This window comes from Cnephaeus nilssonii (assembly GCF_951640355.1).
Source record: "Cnephaeus nilssonii genome assembly, chromosome: 5".
NCBI lineage: Eukaryota > Metazoa > Chordata > Mammalia > Chiroptera > Vespertilionidae > Cnephaeus > Cnephaeus nilssonii.
This window is the reverse complement of record NC_137076.1, coordinates 72,556,818-72,579,258: the sequence shown is the minus strand read 5'-3', so window position 1 is coordinate 72,579,258 and position 22,441 is coordinate 72,556,818. Positions and strand designations below refer to the sequence as shown.

The window sequence follows — 22,441 nt, the reverse complement described above, 5'->3', positions numbered from 1 at the left end:
TTAAATGGTATGTAAAAATGAATTAAATTTCTCAGTGCAGTAAAATAAGCTAACTAGGTGTTTCTATATTTCTTACTTAGACTTTTGGCTACTTTAAGCAGCTCTCTCTTGCTCATTACTTTTGCTCACTGTTTCAGCTGCTCCTTTCATGATCTAAAGGACAATTAAAGAACATGGGCTTTAAAATGAAAATTAAGACAACAATAATGGTTTTCACTTGTTTTTCCAACCAGGGGAAAGCTAAGTGTTACTGGTGTTGAAGATGGAAAGGAGGAGAACTGAGGACTATTTGTAATGATGAAAACTATGTAGTAATGAAAAAAAGAGTCAGCGTGTAGAAGCATCTCAATGAAAAGGTGCAGCTTTGGTTAAAGTGGTTCTTTGTGATGACGAGAGATGTGCTGAGTGATGAGCAATGAGAATGTTCCCACTGAGGAATTCTGAAGAGGGAATTAGAGACTGTAATAGATTTTTAAAACCCTTATAATTTTTCAACCTTACAAATCATCTTGCCCAATTTTTAATTTGAAAATGTGGAAACTAAGAAGCAGATGGGCTAGATAATACGTCCCAATCCACACTCTGAGTCCATGGAAGAGCCAGAATTGGGACCAAGTGCCTTGATTCCCAATCTGGTGTCTTGCTCTGCCATGCCACCTTCGCTGGCTGACGGAAGAAGCAGGCACACACAATCATTCACAACACAACAACGGTAAGTGACCTCAGTACCTTAGAAATCTTCCCAAATCCTCCTTGCTACATCGGGACCATGAAACATCACCAAGGTTTTGTCCTTTAATCCATTCACCAGACATGATATGAAGACCGTCAGCACATGACGGGTGGTCATTGTCATGATTAATGCCCATGCTGATTCGAAATATAATTAAAATTTTAAAATTACATTAGGTAAGTATGTTTAGCTTTTTTAAAACTGAAATTAAATAACAGCTAAAGACTTATAATAATGGGAGAGAAATTCATTATAAAGGTCAAAATAAAATTAGATCTCAGATTGATTTTATTTTTTATTTAGTAAAAAATGTTGTTATTTTTTATTTAGTAAAAATCATTTTCCCAATCAACCTAACAAATAATATGCTTCTTTCACCTATATGGAAGTCATCTACAGACATATTTTTCACATAGTAGTTTGTATGAAACACATAGAAGTAGTAAATTTCTATTTGACCAATTGAGATTCTTTCTCTTGACTGGAGATTCTTTATTCATACATTATTATCACATCTAAAACCACATTAAACTATTATTTTCCCTGTGTGCTTCATTGGACCATGTTCTTCCACTCTTCAGATAACACAAACTGTCTCTGGGAAACTACATTCATGGCCATCTTTAGTTTTTCTATTGAATTCTGAATCTGTTCTGTTAGGTTGGAATTCCATTCTAAAAATATGACTTAAAATGTACTAAAGAATTTTAAATTGAATATGTCTAAAAACTGCCCACTTTTCACTGTTGTAATGATCTAGGGAATAGCCTTTCAGAATGAAAAATTGTGAATAACAAGAATATCTATATTGCGTTTTAAAACACTAATAAAAGAGTTATTATAGAAGTTGCTAAGGAAAAATACAGGTAGACTACATTTTCTCAAATAAAAAAATTCTCAAGACTATCAAACTATATTTTCATTAAGATAAATTAAGAATTTAAATAAAAATTATTATACTCAATATATTTTTAAAAGAAAATTCTGTAGATGGAATTAATTAATGGATAAGAGTAATGAAGTAACAAGTTCACTATGTTTACTAACTTTGAAGATTATAAAAATTATGGTCTAAATGAAACTAAAAACACTTTATTGAATATCATTTTTTCACTTTTAGTGTTAAAAAAAATTTAGCTATATGATGAATCACATTTATCTTTCCTAATCTAATTAATGCCTTTAAATAGGGCCTGTATCAACACACATTAATAGGATGATTAATAGAATAAGAAGATGTGTGTTTTTCATACTTTGAAAACAAAGAGGAAAAATAAGAGATGCTGTTAAGCAGGTACGGGCCAGTTCAGTTACAAGGGGTAGAGTGAAAAATGTTGGAGTTATAAATTTGAATTCTGTATCTCCTTATTCATGTGAACAGAGGCAAGTTAAATAATAATAAAGAAATAAATGTGCCTCTGTTTCCTCATTTGTTTAAAATACTTCACTGACTGGCTGTGAAGTCTCCATGGGGATGATGTAAAATGCCTGACACAGTGCTGGATTATAGTAGGAATTCATAACTATTGTTTTTATTGGGGCAGTAAATCAGAGAAATTTATCTTATTGTTTGAATTTGTCAAAAACACAAAGCGATAAACATCATTAAAGATAATCGTTAAAGGTAATCTGTTGTATTTGCTGACTGTGGTGGAAGTTGTGGACTTAAGGAAAACCAAGAACATAGTAAGAATTTACTTTGTTCCGATGTTAAATTAAAATAAAAACTTGCAAATACAGCACAATCTCATGGATGGATAAAGAATCCTCAGTGCATTTCTAACTGTACGGTTCTGACACAGCCCTGCCAGCATCGCTGTCACCTCCACCACAGGGCCCAGCTGCAGCAATGTTGCTGGGTGACTCTCATAACAACAGGCGCTGGCCACGTGGAACACGCCCAGCCCTTCCGTCTGTGGTGTGCAGTCCTCCAAACCATACACAAATACTATCACTTTTGAATGGCAATTGATCTTTCTCAGAAATAATAAAACTTCTTAAATAATGTGTCCATTTGAGAGAAGAAGAGGAACTGCTTCCAAGATTTAGCAATTTGGACATTCTCCCGAAGTAGTGTAATGTGATTTTCTAAATTGGGAAGATTACAACTTCTCATCCAGATGAGCATTTTCCTTTTGGGATCCTGATTCTCATGTAAGAAATTAGCTACAGCCACGGAGAGATCTGGTGATTCAAGCATTATTGTTTACCATTAGTTAAATTTTCCTAAAGCTATTTAACTTGCAACAGAAAAGATGGTCATTAAATTGGGACAGGGCTTTTTACCACGCATCTGGACCTGTCATCAGGAGGCATTGCTTAGTCCTGATTCTACGGATTTGAAATAAGACAATTAATTGTGAACCTTTATCTGTTCCAGCCACTATATTAATCATTTACAATGATGATATCATTTACTCCTCACAATATCCTCATAATGTTTCCATTATCATGGCTTCTATCTTACAGATGAGGAAGGCACTGAGGTTAATGAATAGTGGAGCTGTGACTCAGACCCAGGCAGTCTGAAGGTCAAGTGGAGAGACCGCGAAACCACCGAAATTAGAGATTTTTAAAAAAGAGGAGGTGCTTCTCCTTCTGGATCGAAACTCTCGATTAGTGCGAATGGTTTATTGTTTTACATTACAAATGTCTCCTCTCTGGAAGCAGAAGTGCACACCCAGTCCCACAACCAAGTGGCATACACCTCGGAGCGAGACATTAGCAGCCCTTCTCTTCACACTGTGAAACGGAGCTACATTTTAATCATCTCAGTTTAAATTCATTTTGACAAAGAGCCTTGGGCAAATAAACTCTCCACTAACATTGTACATGGTTGTCAAGTCAACTGAAAAAATATTTTTATCTTATAAAACTTCTCAACTTGTTTAAAACTCCCTGCCAGGCAGTTGTGTGATATCCTGCGGAAAGCTGGAGGCCCTCGGATTGTGAAGATGGTCCCTTTTGATGGTTAAAGAGCTACAGAAGAGAACATAGATGAATTCACTCACACTTTTTGGATAATTTTTAAAAGGTCAATATTTTTTAAAAGTTTGTGTTAAACACATTAAACATTTGATCATGATACATTATTTCCCACTAAAAGCCACATATTATATGGAAGAATCAATTTAAAAAAGAAACAAACTATAGCAATATCTAACTGGAAGTGGATTGTATTTCCACGAAGTCACATTTAATTTCACACAATTCAGTGGCTATGTCCGATTTGATGTAAGTCCACTGCTGTGTGTTCATGGAAAAGACTAACATTTAAAAATACAAGATATTTTCATTACTTTTCTTATTTTATTTCAATTATTTCAGCTTGCACAAAACAATTAAATATGTACCTCTATTGCAAGTCAAAAGGCAACTAAAAGCAAGTTAGCAACATGGTAAAAAAAAATTAGAGGTTAATAAAAAATAGATGTATCAAAAGATTCCTTTTCACTTTGCTGTGTATTATGTAACCGGCTTACCTAGCAATTCAACAAACACTTGTTGAGAACCCACTATATGCTGGGTACACAGCTGGAGTCATGAAAATGAATAAGATCCAGTTCCTACCCTCAAGCAGCTAATAAATGCCTGGATCCTGTTAGTTCTACATTCCTTAAAACTCTCCTACTCTTCCCACTACTGCTGCTGTCAACCCAGACAAGTGCTGATTCTCTTCACTCCTGGATGGTAATGTCTACTTCCCTGACCTCCTGCCCCCTAACTCTTCCAACTGCTTTAATTACTTTAGTTTCTTAGAAATCCATCAATACACAAACTAGTTTCCGAGGCAAAATCTTTTAATTTTCCTTGACAAGCACACGACTGAAAATGTGAACTGTGTGCGTCAGAATCGGAGCGGGTGATGATGTTGGATTAGTGACAAGGCAGCTTCCTGGACCCTTCTCCAACTGACTGCAAGAGAACATTTAGAGAAAAGGCCCAAGGAACTATGTTAACACACTTTCTAGACAATTCTTACTTAAAACTCAGAGGACCAATGGACTTTCAAATAAAATCCCCACCTAAAGATATGTTTATTGATTTTTAGAGAGAGAGGGAGGGAGGGAGAAAGAGAGAGAAACATCAACTGATTGCTCCTGCAAGCGGCCCTACCAGGGATCCATCGAAACCACAATCTAGGTATGTGCCCTGACCAGGAATCGAACCCACAACCTTTTGGTGTCCTGGATGATGGTCCAATCAACTGAACCAATCGGATAAACCCGTGGTCGGCAAACTGCGGCTCGCGAGCCACATGCGGCTCTTTGGCCCCTTGAGTGTGGCTCTTCCACAAAATACCACGGCCTGGGCGAGTCTATTTTGAAGAAGTGGCGTTAGAAGAAGTTTAAGTTTAAAAAATTTGGCTCTCAAAAGAAATTTCAATCGTTGTACTGTTGAAATTTGGCTCTGTTGACTAATGAGTTTGCCCACCACGGGGATAAACGAATGAACTTCTTATCCTGTTTTTCAAACGATCTGCAAACTGACTTCAATCTAATTTTCACAGGAACAGTTCATCCCAGCCTACCCTTTTGCACAGTGCTTTCCTCTCAGAATGCTTTCCCCAGCTTATCTATATTTACAAATACAACTCAATTTTAAGTCCTTCTTCCTGCGTAAAGGACTCTTCAAAAATCCTAGCGTCTATTTCTCACAATCCTAAACTTCTGTGCCCTTTAAATATATGGCAAGTAAGATATATCAGAACTACCTTCTATTTCTGGTGAATTTTTAGTAATATATATAAACTATCACCACCTAGAATTTGTGTTCAGAGACCAAGAATTGTCATATTTTCTTTTTAACTCCTTGAATCTACCTAATTAAAAAAAATATCTACAGATAGTACAACTTAATATTCTGTAAATGTGATGAAAAGTTGAAACTAACATGGCTTCTTACTGACTTAGAGAAACCGTAGCCTGAAAAGTCTACAGATACTCTGCTCAATCAAGGTTGCTTGCCTTACTCTAGAACAGGGGTGGGGAACGTCCGGCCCGCAGGCCACATATACGGCCCACGAAATCATTTGGTCTGGCCCTGCCAACGCAACTGCAGGCGGGACTTGAAATTCAATAAATCCAGGAGCTTTTTTCATAGCAACATAAATTTATATTAAGTGAATTATATTAAGCAAATGGTGTTATAAATATACAAATGGCCCTTGGCAGGTAAAAGGTTCCCCACCCCTGCTCTAGAGCATACATTTACCAAGATGTATTAGAGAAATGCAAACAGACCAATTATTGTAAGGCTATTCTTTAGTTGGGTGATTTTCTTCTCTTCTACGATACTATGGCACCCAAACCTACATTTGAAGAGAACCTGGTGTGGGAGGGCAGCCACATCTATACTGGCTCAAGTCCCACTATAATTACTAACTTGGACAAACTCCTTATAATTCTGACTGGTATCATGCTCTAAATAAAGTATCAAGTGCAAAGGCTATATTCGTGATCTATAAGACTCTCCATAATAAGCTAATTTGCCTGCCAATCCAGTAAGAATTCAGAAGGATATTAAATCACTCCTTGAATATACGGCCATTGGAGGCTGAAAAGCTCAATTTTACATAAAAACATTCATAAAAAAATTATAATATGACTAATTATTCTTATTATTCATTCACTCTGTATTATGTCTTAACAACTGCACCATGCAATTAGGGCATCACCTATCTAATAAGGAACCTTGAGAGGAAAATATATCCAAATTTTAGGGATGAAGAAAATTAGTTCAGACAGATGGACTTGCCTACCATTAATTCAGTGAGTAGCTGGAACAACAAGGATTCAGGTCCAAGTTTGCATTTCCCTAATACACTTCTCTCTCATCTGCCCAAGGAGTCGTTTCTAACACTAATGAAGGCATGTGTGTTAGAAGAACTTTGTGACTTCTGCCATAGGGAATTCTAAAGAGTAAAATGTGGGGACAGGAAATTTACATGTGGCCATTCCCAATTTTAGTGGGTTAAGGAGCATTATTAACAGAATAATGAATTTTGAACATTTTAGGGAGCAATGGATTTCTAGAGGTAAGAGTATATTTATTTTTACCTACTTGCAGCAATCTGTTATTTCATATTTTCGCACCCTAATAATCCTAGATGAGGAGGCATTGCCTTTATCTTCATTTCTTATTTACTTCTTACTGTTTGTCTACTCTCCATTTAGAATATATCTTCTAGTAGATATATTGATGTATAGCAATGCAAAATAAAAGGCAAATATTTTATTCTCTTCTAAAAAGTACTCCTGCAGCAAGCTGAGACTAGCCAAATTTATGCTTGGCAGGATGCCTCCCAGGGCATATGCTAGCTTCTTATTGAATTAGCAGAATTTTAGATTAAATGGTCCTATTGCTAAAACTGCTGGAGTTGGTCCTTCAAAACCCTTGATGTTAGGACTGGCAAGAAATTATTTGATAGGACTGCAACCAGACTTCAAAGTAGAGTCATAATAACCGATATATAATTTAACTACTTTATTTCCACAGCTTATTTTATATAGGAATTCAAAATAGCATGTACCAAAAAGGAAAAATATTTTACTATAGTTATTTGTATAGTCATATTTTCTTTTACTCAGTCAGGCAATTGCATTCTTTGACAAACAAATTCCTCTTCTCTTCTAGAATTCAATTACCTTCTACTCTGTATCTCAAGATGATTGTTCAACAGGTAAGTATTTTATACAGCAAGTGTTTATTCATTCACACAACAAATGTTTTAGTGCCTATAATGTACAATGCACTCAATTTCGTGCCAAGAAATAAATGCATTAGACAGAAATCCTATTTTCAGAGAGATTGCTATCTAGTAGGGTGTGTGTTTGTGTGTGTGTATGTGTGTGTGTGTGCGCACGCGTGCGTGTGTAGATATCAGTATAAATCAGTACATATTAGAAATTAAATGGTGAGTGGTATTTATAATAAACAGTGCAAATTTAAAAAGAAAATGTATTTCCAGCCAAACTTTCAGTTCTAATTTCCTGAGAGTGACAGTATTTATGTTGGTTGTTAATGGGTGAATAAAACTGAAAGAAGGGCTCGGAGTTGGGATAAGCAAAAGCATTAATAAAGACAAAAAATTTGAAAATTATGGACTGTTTGCATTCATGAAATAAAGAAGTGGATTATAAAGTCAGAAAGGTAGACTGGGACCACTCTATAAAAGTTAAGAATCTAAGGGTAAGGAATTTGGAATTCATTCATTAGGTAGTAAAGGGCAAGAAAGATTTCTAAACCGAAGATGAGGACCATGATTCAGAAAGATGAATCTGACTAATGTGTGAGATAGATTAGAAAGATGACATGCAAAGGCAAGGAGACCAGTGAGGCAGATGTTGCAATAGTCCAAACCTGGAGGAATGACAGGAGAGAGAATGGACAGATGAGATAGCTATTTCAGCTGAAGAGTGAAGAGAATGTGGCAACTGATTGTGGGAAGAATTAAGGGAAGAAAGAGTTAACAATGTTTCAGATGTCTCAACTGAAGAAATGGTAACATTATGGGTGCCAATCACAGAAATGCAGATGTCTGAAGATGCAGACTTATAACCTAGCCCTTGGTTCTACCCTTGGCACGGTATCCAGCAGAGTATGTAAGTAAATCTCATTGATTTCAAAGGCTTATTAGTCACAGACATATGTATTCTTTTTTAAATATATTTTTATTGATTTCAGAGATGGAGGGAGAGGGAGGGAGAGATAGAAACATCAATGATGAGGGAGAATCATTGATCGACTACCTCCCGCAACTGATCGAGCCCACAACCGAGGCATGTGCACTGACCAGGAATCAAACCATGACCTTTTGGTTCATGGGTCAACACTCAACCACTGAGCCATACCGGCCGGGCCATATATATTCTTGGTACTCTGGCATAAAACTTTAGCAGGTGTCCCAAATATATATTGCCTTCAAGGAGCTAACTTTGTATATTTATTGCCTCAGCCTCTGAGTTTTAAAGAAACTCCTGAATTGCCAATTTAGTGGAAAAGCCATGTCTCTGTGCCAGCGTTTAATAATATATATTAGTCTTTTCCCCCTAGTTCAAAAAGCAAACTAAAACCCTAAAACACGTAAGTGTTTTGCTCATATCAAAAAATGCTTTATGTTTTTATGACATGATTTATTAAGAGATTTCCCCTAACTTAAAAAATTTTCTCCACTCAATATCTCTAAAAACTAGGCAATCTAATTATCATATGAAATTCTCAGTGAATAAATTGTGTACGCTTAACGCAGTTTCTTTTAACTTGTAAAAATATAGAAATCTGCTAGAGCTTTTTTATTTTCCAGACACCATTACAAGTATAAATTCTTATATATGTGCTAATGTCAAATTACAAAACCATGTCATGTATTGATTTCAAGACAATTCTGTCCACAACTTTATGACCATAGAATTATTTCAAGAATATGACATATCTTAAAAGGGCACTTTTTATGGCTAGAAAAAGAAAGTTGTGAGCCATCAGATACTAAATGATCAAAAAATAGTTTTAGTAATGTACAATAGTGACCATTTTTAAGTCCTTATAATTATTGGTTATTTTTACATAATGGGGCTAAATTTAGCAAGTCAGAAAAAGATGAGATGTCTAATCACTCTAGTAAACAAAGAAACACAAATATCAATTAAGTTATAATTTAAAATGTGCTATACTCAAGCTGGCAAAATGAGCTAAAACTATTCAAAACCAGGCCTCTATTTAAATTTGGATAACTATTGCCAGATGGCCTCCAAAAATAGTTCACCACTTTATACTCCTCTCAAAAATGTAATATGTTTTCCCACACATTCCAACACTTTTCATTCACTTTACACTATTATCAAAACATCACTTACCAGTAACAGCTATTCATTGGGCACATATGAAAAGGGTTAGAGATACAATGTTAAATGACAACAACAATACACAACACAAACAAAACAAGACACAGCCTCTGTCCTCAGGAAGCACAACCTGATCAGAGATCAAATAATCAATCATACAAATAATTTAAAGCAGCATCTGTGAAAAAATTAGAAACAGAAACTACATAGGACCTCTAAAAGCATATATTAAGGGATTTAGCCTACCCATGGAGCACGTCGCTGGAAAAATGATCTAAGGAAGAGGAAAAAAATGAGGGGACAGAGCAGGAAGTTTTCTTGCCAAGGGAAGCAAATGGTCCTTATAGTGGAAGTAAGTATGGATTCATCTGTACAGATTATGTAATCTGATAGGTGAAAGTAGAATTGCTTTGTGGTCTGAACTGGCATTCTATGAATGATGCTAAAATTATTTTATATAAGCCCTGGATACATCTCTATGAGTTGTGTGGTTATATTCTTTGCCATTTTTTCAAATGGGGCTTTGGTCATTTGTGTATTGATTTGTAAGAGCTCTTTTTGGGGGATTTTTTTTTGTTCATTATTTTTTTATTATTGATTAAGGTATTACATATGTGTCCTTATCCCCCCCATTCCCCCCCCCGCAATCATGCCCTCACCCTCACCCCGTTGTCTGCATCCATTGGTTATGCTTATATGCATGCATACAAGTCCTTTGGTTGATCTCTCCCCCTTACCCCCACCCTCCCCTACCTTTCTTCTAAGGTTTGAGCACCTGATCGATGCTTCTCTGTCTCTGGATCTGTTTTTGTTCATCAGTAAGAGCCTTTTTATATTAAGGAAAATATTAGTTTGTCATATATTGCACATACTTTCACTGATAGTGGTTTATCTTCTGAGTATTGTATTCTTTCTGATTATTTAATTTTTAGTTGTTAAATTTATGACTTGTCCTTAAATGTTTATAGATTTCATATCTAGAATAATAGGCATTCCCTATTAGACTAAAAAAAATAAAAAAGCCAACAAAACAAAATAAAATATCTCAATGTACAGAATCATTTTGGTGTGTTCTGATGTAATGTCTAAGGTACAGAATCAAATTCCTATTACTTTTGTTACTGAATAATTCATTTCCTCCACTGATTATAGGTGCAGCTTTTAGTATATACGCATTTCCACAGCATTTCCTGCTTATAAATGGAGTTTTTTTACTCTTCCATTGACTTGCCTACGTATTCAAGCATAAGCACAAGCTGCTTTATCTACTATGAAATGTAGTATCTGATAACATTCACTCTTCTCCACCATTTCTTTTTTTTTTAACAAGGAATTTCTTATGTTGATTTTTCCATATGGACTCTATAATCAGTATGTCTAATAAAAAAAAGAAATGAAAATTCTATTTGCATTTTTGGGCAGATCACATTACATTTATATATAGATAATTGTCATTTTATAATATTGACTGTTCCTATTCCAAACCAGGAAATGTCTTTCCATTTATTTAAACCACTTTTATGACTCTCTGTGTAGTTATAAATTCTTCTTTTTATACGTTTTGTACATTCCTGTGTAAGTATATTATCTTTTAAATTTTTATTTTACTTTTTGCTATCTTCAATATACATTTATTATATTTTCTTTCTTAATAGTTTTCAAGTGGCTGTTGTTTATGCATTGGAAAGCAAAAATGTTTATGTAGTTTTGAAACAGGCCAATAAAACGTTTTTATTATTATAATAGGTATTTTTTAGATTGCCTTGAGTTTTCCAGTTACACAAATAATGCTCATTTTGCCACTCCTTTCTAGTTTTATTTTCATTATAAAAATATGAAATATTTTCATAAAAACAAATATGTTATGATGTGTTTATACATACTATAGATGTATGTGTCTATGCATGTGTTATGCAATCTAATATAACTTAAGTATTAAAGGAAACATCACATAAACAAGAAATTTGGACAAGACCAATCCTGAGATCCATGTCAGACTTCTCTATCAGATCTCATTCCTCAGTCGTCTAAAACAGGACTCACAAAAAATGTGCTGTTTTAGAAATCATTTCAACCCTGAAGTCCTAAAGATAGTCTCATATGTTTTCTCTTAAAAGTGTTATCTGTGATTTATCACTTTATTTTACCTGAAGCTGATTTCTAGAAATGATATGAAGAAGGTATTTCATTTTTATACATGTGGAAAACTAGATGTACCATCTCATATTTCTGAATAGTCAACTACCTCAACTGGTCTGCAATGGCACCAGGGTTAGCCCTCAGGTTTCCATATAGGCATGGGCCTGTTCACACTCTGCACTTTATTCTTTTGTTCTAACTCTCTATATCTGCATAAACGTCGAAATGTCTTAACTACCATCCTACATAATAAAAGGGTAATATGTAAATTACCATCACTCCGCTACGCCCACAATTGGGCCAGCGGGAGGCGCAGGGGGCGGGACTCAGGGTGGCCGGGGTGGCCGATTGGGCCGGCGGGACGCTGAGCTCACGTCACCAGCAGCGGTGCGAGCTCAGCGTCTGCGCCATGGCTGTGCTGCGGCACAGAAGGGGCCTCTGGGGCAGCGAGCCCACGTCCTGCTGCGGACCATCAAAAGCGGGGAGCGAAAGCAGGGGAGCTGGCTGTCTGTCCGCTCCAGCACCAGCCGACAGCCAGCCAGCTCCCCTGCGATCGAAAGCGGGGAGCTGTGTGTCCGCTCCAGCACCAGTGGACCCCCTGCCATCAAAAGCGGGGAGCAGGCTGCTAGCAGTGTCCGCGGACTGTGCTAGGCTTTGCGGGGCAGTGGATATGGCCTGGATGGCAGGTTAGGCCTAGGGGACCCTACACATGCATGATTTAATCATGCACTGGGCCTCTAGTCTATAATAATAAAAGGGTAATATGCTAATTATACTGGATGTCTTTCAGACATCCTTCTTGATGAAGCTGGGGCTGGAGGGAAGCCAACCCGGGTCCCGGGTGCCTGCGGGCGACCCAGGGGAAGCCAGCTGGGGTCTTAGGTGCCTGCGGGCAGCTGGAGGGAATCCAGCCTGGGTCCTGGGTGCCAGAGGGAAGCCGGTGCCAGCAGCCGGGGGAAGGAAGGCCTATTCTTGCACGAATTTTCATGCATCGGGCCTCTAGTAGTTTCATAATAGTCCTTGATCTCTGTTACAGCAAGATTCACAGATGATTCTCCTCCACGTCTTCCTCTGTCTTTGCCTCCATCTTTATCTATTCCTTTTCCAATAATATTTTGGCTATTTTTGGAAATTTGCAACTATATATAAATTTTGGAAATACTTTGCCAACTTCTAGAAGAGAAGCTGTGATGGTATACTAGTATTTATTGGAATTTCCAGGAACCTCAAGTAATTTTTTAAGTTTTTTAAAAATATACTTTTATTGATTTTAGAGAGAGAGAAAAGGAGAGGGAGAGCGAGAGCGAGAGGGAGAGGGAGAGAAACATCAATGAGTTGCTTCCTGTACTGGGGACTAAGCAGATGCCCTGACCAGGAATCGAACCCATGACCTTTGAGTGTACGGGATCATGTTCAACCAACTGAGCCATACCAGCCAGGACTAATTTAATGCATTTTAATAGGGGAATAGAGTTTTCTATATTTTGTTGGATTTATTCCTAAGTACTTTGTGTTTTCTATTTACTAGAGGAAATAGTATCCTTTTTTAAAGTGAATTTTCATATTTTTGTTTTGACATTTGATATTTGTATATTTGTCTTATATCCAATAATCTTACTAAACTCATCAATTAATTCCATACTTGTACATTCTATCATGTTTTTATGTAGGCAATCATATCATTTGCAAATTAAAATACCTTTGTCTTCCACTCTCATCCTACACTTTTTATTTTTTCTTTCATGCTGTATTTCTTTGGACCCCAATACATAACAGAAGCAGGTATACTGAGACCCTTATTTTTTTCTTAATTATGTAAAAGAAATTTCTAATATTTCACCATTAAGAATGATGTTTCCCATTAACTTTGGTAAATATATGAGTAAATTTTATTTTATTGGACTTTTTCTGTATCTACTGAGATGGTGTCGTTTTTACCTTTAATCTTTTAGTGTGGGGATCAAGATTTTAAAATAATAAATAAATGACTTTTGTTATCCTGATATAAAGCCAACTCTGGTCCCTTATATTACCTTTGTATATTAATACATTGCTGCTTTATTTGAAAAGGTTTTCTTGTCATTTCTATATCATTTTCAGATAAAAACTGCTGTAATTTTCCTCCTCATAATTGTCCTTTTCTAATTTTTATATTACATTAGTACTAGCCTCAAATAATGAGTTGGGGAATGTTCTGTCATTTTCTTAAAAAATTAGATTAATATCAGTATTATTTATTCTCTGAACCTATTCCTATGTCTAAATCTGGTGTTTTCTTTGGGAAAGTGCTGATTCAATTTCTTTAATCATAGAGCTTTATGTTCTCAGATTTTCTTAGAATTTTTCCATTTAATTTGTTGTTATTTTTTGCTCATGCAAAGATATGCTTTTTTAAAACTAATTTTAGAGGAAGGAAAAGAGAGAGAGAAAGAGAGAAATATTTACATTGATGCGAGAGAGAAATATAGATCAGTTGCCTCCTGACTGGGGATCAAACCTGCAACTTAGGTATGTACCCTGATAAGGAATTGAACTCGCTATCTTTTGGTGTATGGGATGATGCATCAGCCAGGGATCACCTGTTCTTAATTTTTTGCCATGAAAATATTCCGTATATTAGTATCTTTTCAATATCTTTGTCATCTGTGTTATGCCTCCTTTCCTCATTTCTAATATAGTTGAATTGTGAACTTTTTTTATCGATCTTATATTTGTCAATTTTATTTACATTTTAATAGATCTAATTTTAGCTTTGGTCTTCAATTTTCTTTTTCTTTTATTGTTTCCTAGTCTTTGTGATTTCTTCCTTTTGCTTTTTTTTTTTTGTTATTTTTCTAACTTCTTAATTTGAAAACTTAGGTCATTAATTAAAATGAATAATTAATTAATTTTAGTAAAAGCTTACCTAATATTAAAAGGGTTATTTTACTTTTGGTTGGAATTCACAAAGAGGACTAAAATATTTGTGGCCCTAAAGAAAAGAGGATATGATATGTATAATAGATACAATATATAGAGAACAAAAAAGAAAAATATTTATATTTATATAACAAAACAATTTATAACACCCACAAAATATTTGTACAAAAGAACAACTTATTATGTGCAATGGATTGCATCCAGGATTTGTGTCTAAAAGTTCTTCACAAATATATGAGGACAGAAATATATGATTCAAGAACAGACCACCTTTCATGCTAAAATTAAAAGATTACTCTTTAGCAACTCAAATGTGACTTCCTATGCAACACCGGCCTAGAGTCAATGTGTTATGTGATAGGGTTACTCAGAGTGTAGTCTGTGCCCTGGCTGCCGTTAGGTGAACTATTTTTTATGGAAATATACTATCTGTATTCTGGCATAGCTCCTTATCACATCACAACCATATTTTGAATAGCAAGGTCATTTACTGAGCAATTACTGAGAAAATAAAATTTAATGGCAAGAACTTCACTACATACACTATAGTAAACTCTAGATTCTAAATGACTAGAAAGAAAGGAGAGAAGAAAATATAAAACAACTGGACAAAAATGTGTTCCCCTAATTTTATAATGAGGAAGCCCTTCTAATTGCAAAAAGCCATAGAAGAAATAATAAAAGAAAATATGGGATTTGACTACTAAAAATATCTATTGGTCAAAAACATTAAAAAACAAGATTAAATTAACTAAGAGGAAATCTTAACAATATATTTGATGAAAAATATGTCCTTAATATCAAACAAAAAATGCTGAAAAATTAATCTCTATTAGCTTCAGTTTCCTCATCTGTAAAAAGATAATAGCAATACATAGCTCAATATTTTCATGAGATTGGATTAAATAAGGACACACAGTATTTAGAGCAATGCCTGCTTATAACAGAAGACATTATTTTTGCTAGATAGCCTTTAGCAACCTAACAAATATATTTTTAAGACTTCAAAAATATTGTGTAAGTGTGCAGTAAAGAGTTAACTCCACGAGTTTGGGTGGTCCAAAACCTACACATTCCAAAGAAAGGTCTGGTCCTTGCTTGGCCCTGGGAGGTAACCTTTAAGCTTCTGGATATCCTGCCTGGTAGGAATATCTTTGTTTATGTGGTTAGTTTATACTAGCAATGTCATTTGAGGGAGTGGGGGGCAGGAGAGGACTTGAGCCAGCTTGACCTCTGAAGTGGATGGAGACTAAAGGTCTGCCTTGTGGGTGGTCAGTCAGGCCTACATGACCAAACTCTAGTAAAAACTCTGGATACCAGGCTCAGGTTGGCTTCTCCGGTTGGCAATCCTCTGTGCATGTTTTCACACATTGTGGTTGAGAGCGTTCAGCACTGTCGGCACAACTCTAATGGGCAAGGGCAAGTAAAAGCTTGTGCCGGGTGTCTCCTGCCCCCTGCCTTTTCCCTTTGCTGATTTTTATCTATATCTTTTCACTACAATAAACCATAATTTTGAGTTAAACAGATTTGCTGAGTTTTGTGAGTCCTTTAGTAAATCATGGAACCTCAGGGTGATCTTGGGGACATTCTCCTCCAACACCATAATCCAACCGCAATTAATATATTAATAACAAATTGTGGCTTAAAATCAAAGGAAAATTCCTTTCTCCAACAAATTGCTGCTCATAAAGATCATATAAGAATATATAAAATGTAGTGTGTATATGTATGCACTCAACAAACACTGTCAAATTCATGAATATTTTAATTTATCAAAAACATTTTAGTCTTTATCACAGTGAATTAATGAAGATCCCATTCATATTTCATAAGTATAAAAACACTCAATACCAATTAAAATATTCCATTCTTGAAATTTTGGGTTCCAAGAAAAATAATCATCCCCCAAACCTATTGTTTAAAAAGAAAAATAATTTTGAAAGGGAAACATAAAACATTGGTAAAAATCATTTATTTCTGCCCTAGCCAGTTTGGTTCAGTGCATAGAGCATTGGTCCATGGACTGAAATGTCTCCAGTTCCATTCCAGTCAAGGGCATGCACCTCAATCCCCTCTGCCCAGGCCGGGGTACTTGCGGGAGGCAACCAATCGATGTGTCTTTCTCACATCAAAGTTTCTCTCTCTGTCTCTCCCTCCCCGTTTCACTCTAAAAAATCAACGGAAAATATTCTCAAGTGAGGATTAACAACAACAAAAATTATTTATTTCTCCTCTCTTGCTATGATTCTAACTTACATTTTTAACATAAATTCATATAAGATATTTTAAATTGATAAATTCCAAAGGGAAAAATTTGATACATTTTTGCTGACATTATTTAAGATTCCTTTGAAATAGTAAAAGAAGAATTTTTTTTTTCTCTTTGATAACTCAAATTCTTACCCCTTGGTGGCCCATATTGATTTTTCCCATAATGATTTTCCCAGCTATATATGGTGTTGTTCGGGGAATTTCTAGAAATCAAATTCAAGGCAACAAACATAAATATGTTCATCCCAAATCAATCTAGAAACATTTCATGTGTGATTATAAAGGTATCCTTGAATTGACAAGTTTAAATGGAATCATTCTGCCATTTTAAAATTATGGATGCAAAGTTATATGATCCATTTTTCTGACCCATATAGGGAACTATAGGGGAAGAAGTAATAACAAAACAAAAAACAAAAAGGGAAAGAAATCCTAAAAGAAAGAAACCGAGAATTTAACAGTTTTACTTAAGGAGTTAACTCTTAGTTATACCTCTAATTAAAAGAGCTCTACATTTTTTCCATTTTCTGATTAATGCCATAAGTATTTAGTTATCTTTTTTCTCTTCAAAAATAGATGGTAGATGATAGATAGATAGATAGATAGATAGATAGATAGATAGATAGATAGATAGATAGATAGAAAGAAAGATAGATATAGATAGAATTGTTTTTTCAATATTCAATACTGGCATCTTTCTAAATCAAAAGAGCTCACCCAGCCAGCATGGCTCAGTGGTTGAGCATCCACTTTTGAACCAGGAAACCAGAAGATGGTGGTTCGAGTCCTGGGCACATGCACGGGTTGCAGGCTCAATCCCCAGCAGGGGGTGTGCAGCAGGAGGCAGCCAATCAATGATTCTCTCCAATCATTGATGTTTCTATCTCTCTCCTGTTCCCTTCCTCTCTGAAATCAATAAAAATATATTTTGAAAAATAAAACAAAAGAGCTCAATTGATATGTTTGTGTGGGTGTATACACAGGATTCATAGATATAATGATCTAACATCTATGGAAATTTTTCCTATTTGAGAGGATATATATATATTAACATTCTCCTTTCTTTTTTCCCATTTTTTAAACACTTTTTAAATTAAATTTATTGGGATGACATCTATAATAATAAAAGCATAATATGCTAATTAGACCGGATGACCTTCCAGACGAAGCCGGGTCTGAGAGGGAAGCCCGGGTCCCGGGTGCCAGAGGGAAGCCGGTGCCAGCAGCCGGGGGAAGGAAGGCCTACTCTTGCACGAGTTCTGGTCAGGGCATTTCATGCAACGGGCCTCTAGTTGGTTAATAAGATTATATAGGTTTCAAATGTACATTTCTATGATACATGACCTGTATATTGCATTGTGTGCTGACCACCTAAAGTCAAATCTTCTTCCATCACCATATATTTGACCCCCTTTGCCCTTTACCCTCCCTGGTGATCTAGTGGCTAGAATTCGGTGCTTTCACCTACATTTTTCTTTCATTGTGCATTATGTCTTACACTGAATTTATATAGATGAACTCCCTCCTGTTTATTTCTTTATAAAGATACCATTATTCTCACTGCTATTGTCTCCTAATATCTAGCATCAAGAAAGCACTAGTCTCGCCCAGCCAGTGTGGCTCAGTGGTTGAGTGTCAACCCATGAAACAAGTTGTCTCAGGTGTGATTCCCGGTCAAAGCACATGCCTGGATTGCTGACTCGATCCCCTGTGGGGAGCATGTAGGAGGCAGCTGATCGATTTTTCTCTCTCATTGATGTTTCTGTCTCTCTATCCCTCTCCCTTCCTCACTTTCTAAAAATCAATAAAAACATATTTTAAAAAAGCACTAGTCTCTACTTTCAAGACAAATACCTGCTTACTAGTAAGGAGAACTTTTAGCAATGAAGTAGCTCAACTTATATCCCATGTCCTGGTCTTAATCCATCAAGCATTACACATACCTTTGGCACATCTCTATTGATTTTGGGTACAGTTCTATAAAAGTCAAGTAAAATAATATTTTACTACCATTTTAGCCATTCCAACCTGAGTTCCTGGTCATAAAGCAATGTTTCTACTACATAAAGTTGAAGTGGCCTTTCCTTAAATCATATCATTTAGTTTTGTGTTTAAGGAGCTGTAGGTTTTTGACCAAGCATTACATGTTAATAAAGTAACATGTATTATGGCTGGTTCCTTTAATACATTTAAGAATACAACAGCGAGTGAATAAAGTAATTTTACATATCTGTTTTTAAAAAGTAAAATAACTTTTTAAAGTAAACCTACTATTCAGGGTACTTGACAAAATTATTTAACATCTGTGGTATAAAAATGTATTCAGATTGCTTGTATATTGTTGTTAATGCATGGCTTAATAGTGAAAATTGTATTATTCAGAAACATGCTTTCAATTTATAAGAATTATATTTATGATTAATTTGCATTTATTGTCTTAAAATTTTTTAATGTTAACTTTTTTCTTGCCTTTAAACATTATTCTCAATATTTACATTCTAATGATGCACATGGTTTTTCTTGGTTTGGTTAAACTAAAATATCTTTAAATTATAAAAACTGTTTTGGAATTAAAATTATAAATCCTATCATATGTGGGATGCCATACTGAATGAGGTTATTGCATTGCATATTATCCCTAAAGAATGATGACTTTAAATCTCCTTTTTATTTCTTTTCTGAATAACAAACTTGTATTCTAGAGCACTCAACTGCATATCCACACATTTAAATAGTAACATCAAAAATTGACCACTGTTGATAATGTCTTGGACTAGGTTATAAGCACACACGTATATTCAATTTTTGAAAATTCACTGAGCTGTATAATTATGTCTTGATTATTTTCCTATACTTCATTTACCTGATTTAAAAAGTTTTGTTTTTTTTTTTAAATCAAACACTGTTATATCCTATATAAGTTGTCTTCTAAGCTTTCTTATATCAATCAAACATAACTTTCCTCAATTGTCTACAGAGTCCAGGCACATAATGAAAATGAAGGGAGCCGGACATCTGATAGGAGAGTGCTGTAGCCTGCGATGAGCTAGGAAAGATGGGCCCAGTCTGCAGGGTACAGACGCTACTCAGCGCCAAGGAATGGTTGCCATATGGGACTGTGGGTCTAGTGTTGCCAAGTCTGGAAATTTGAATTTTTTATGTCAAATTTATATTTTTTAATGCTGGCAACTGATTCACTTTTATAAACACCATCAGCCAAACTAAATATGTCTTTGACCAAATAAGCCGCCATAATGATCACCTACCTCCCCGAGAAGGACCTCGCTAAACCTGAGTCCAATTAAAATACTTTCATTTGTACCGCTGATGCTGTGACTGTGTAGGAAAGCCAACAGTCAACATTCAGTCTGATTTCCTAACTCACACTAGGTATAGTATAATATACTGCCTGTAAATATGTGCAAAGACCTCAGGACACAGATATTATCCCCATTTTACTGATGAGTGATTTAGGGCCCAAAGTAGCACACAGATAACAAAGAAATTCACAATAGTATGGTCTGCATTAGATGACTTGCGTTCAAATCCTTCCTCCAACACTTATTGTTTTTATAACTTTGAAAAGGTAAATTAACTTCCCTAGAGCACATAGAAAGTGCTATGTAAGTGCTATATAAGTAATAAGTGCTATGTAAGTGCTATATAAGTAATTATTATTAATAATAATGTATTGCTATTATTAATATTATCTGTAAAACAAGATGCTTTCTTTTTATTAGTTTTAAATGAACTAATTGATGTCAAGTGCTTAGATTGTGCCTGGGACATAGTTAATGTTGTTACACGTTATTTATGTGTCTGGTTTAATTCTCTTTCAAATCCATTATCCCTAAACCATGAAGATTAATTATTTACTCTGTATTGGGCAATAATAAACATTGGTACCATTATAGACTAAAAGTATTTAAACTTGTTCAAAGTGTTTTCCTTAGATTTTTAAATAATACACAGCTTGGTAGTGCCATGATTATTGCAATGTTTATTTCATTTGAAAATGTGTAGTGAAATCAATCGTATGCCATGTAATGACTGCCAGATGAGAATTTTAATAATGTAATAAAATGTTATTCAGCCTATCAGGAATGGTTACAATATTCAGAAGACACTTTTTAAATTTAGAAGGTCTTCTCCACCTCTTCTTATTTCCCTAATTTTTCAAAAGCTTGAGCCCAAAGGAAAAAAATATATATGCTCCCTGGCCAGGTGGCTCAGTTGATTGGAGCATTGTCCTGTACACCAAAAAGATGCTGGTTCAATTTCCCATCAGGGCACATACCCAGGTTGTGGGTTAGATGCCCAGTTGGCGCATACAGGAAGTAACCGATTGGTGTATCACTCTCACATCAATGTTTCTCTCTCTCCCTTCCTCTCTCTCTAAAATCAATAAAAACATATCCTCAGATGAGCATTAAAAAACAAAGAAAAATGTATGCAAGTAACTCAATTTAACTCAAATTGTAAAGTTCTGCTAGCATAGCCAGAATTTTTACTTACTTGTGACCCATTTCATGAGCAATTGTAAATGCAAGATTCAGACCATTGTCTTCAGCAATAATACATTTCCTCTTTTCACTACACATTCCACTCAAATAAGCTATACCTAGAAAACACAAACATTAATGATCATATGTCAGAATTAAGATGCAAATACTTGTGCTAGGTACTAATAGAAGAAACAAAAAGTGAAGAAACAAAAAATATGATAATGTTAAAATATAATATCTAGCCTTTATAAGTGGAATTTTAGGGGGAAATGCATATGTTTAAGTCACTCATAAACTGTTAGTATTCTTATGAATTTCACATTTTAGATGAAATTATTTAATCAATTATCCAATTCTCAAAAGGCATACTATAAAAATACATTTATAATGACCACTTTTCAGTGTAATTTAAGATAAATGAACAGTTGCAACTTAGAAATGTAAACAAAAAAGCAATGATTATGCTAAATATTTTTCAGTTCTTGTGAAGAACCTAGTCTCAAAGAAATATCATAAAAGAAAATAAACTACGTATAGGATATTCTTGTACTTACGTTTGTATTTTGAGTTAATAAATTCTGAAACTTAATGTTGTGGAATACTATTTTAATTAATATGACAAAAACTACCTGTGGCCCTAGCCGGTTTGGCTCAGCAGATAGAGCGTCAGCCTGAGGACTGAAGGGCCCTGGGTTCCATTCAGGCCAAGGGCACATGCCCAAGTTGTGGGCTCGATCACCAGCAGGGGACATGCAGGACGCAGCCAATCAATGATTCTATCTCATCATTGATGTTTCTATCTCTCTCTCTCTCCCTTCCTCTCTGAAATCAATAAAAATATATTTTTTAAAAAACTATCTGTGATATTTGGAAAATTTATAATGTTCCCTCAAAAATTTCTTGGCTAATAAGATGATCCAACTGAAGAGTATATAATACTGAAATATTATTTAAGATAAAACCTCTGGCAAGATATTTGATCTTTTGGTTTAAAATTATCAGTAAAGATGATAATATCTGAAATCATTTAT

The 22,441-nt window shown here is 35.1% G+C and overlaps 1 protein-coding gene across 1 annotated transcript in view; it reads right to left on the bottom strand.

The window, feature by feature from the left end:
* ADAMTS19 (ADAM metallopeptidase with thrombospondin type 1 motif 19) overlaps positions 1-22,441 on the bottom strand; it is a 200,830-nt gene that overhangs the window by 95,136 nt on the left and 83,253 nt on the right. The window contains exons 8-9 of the mRNA XM_079770450.1: positions 21,421-21,526; positions 730-870 (exon numbers count right to left, since the gene is read on the bottom strand). Coding sequence (XP_079626576.1) covers positions 730-870; positions 21,421-21,526 — 247 coding nt within the window. The remainder of the gene's footprint in view (positions 1-729; positions 871-21,420; positions 21,527-22,441) is intronic.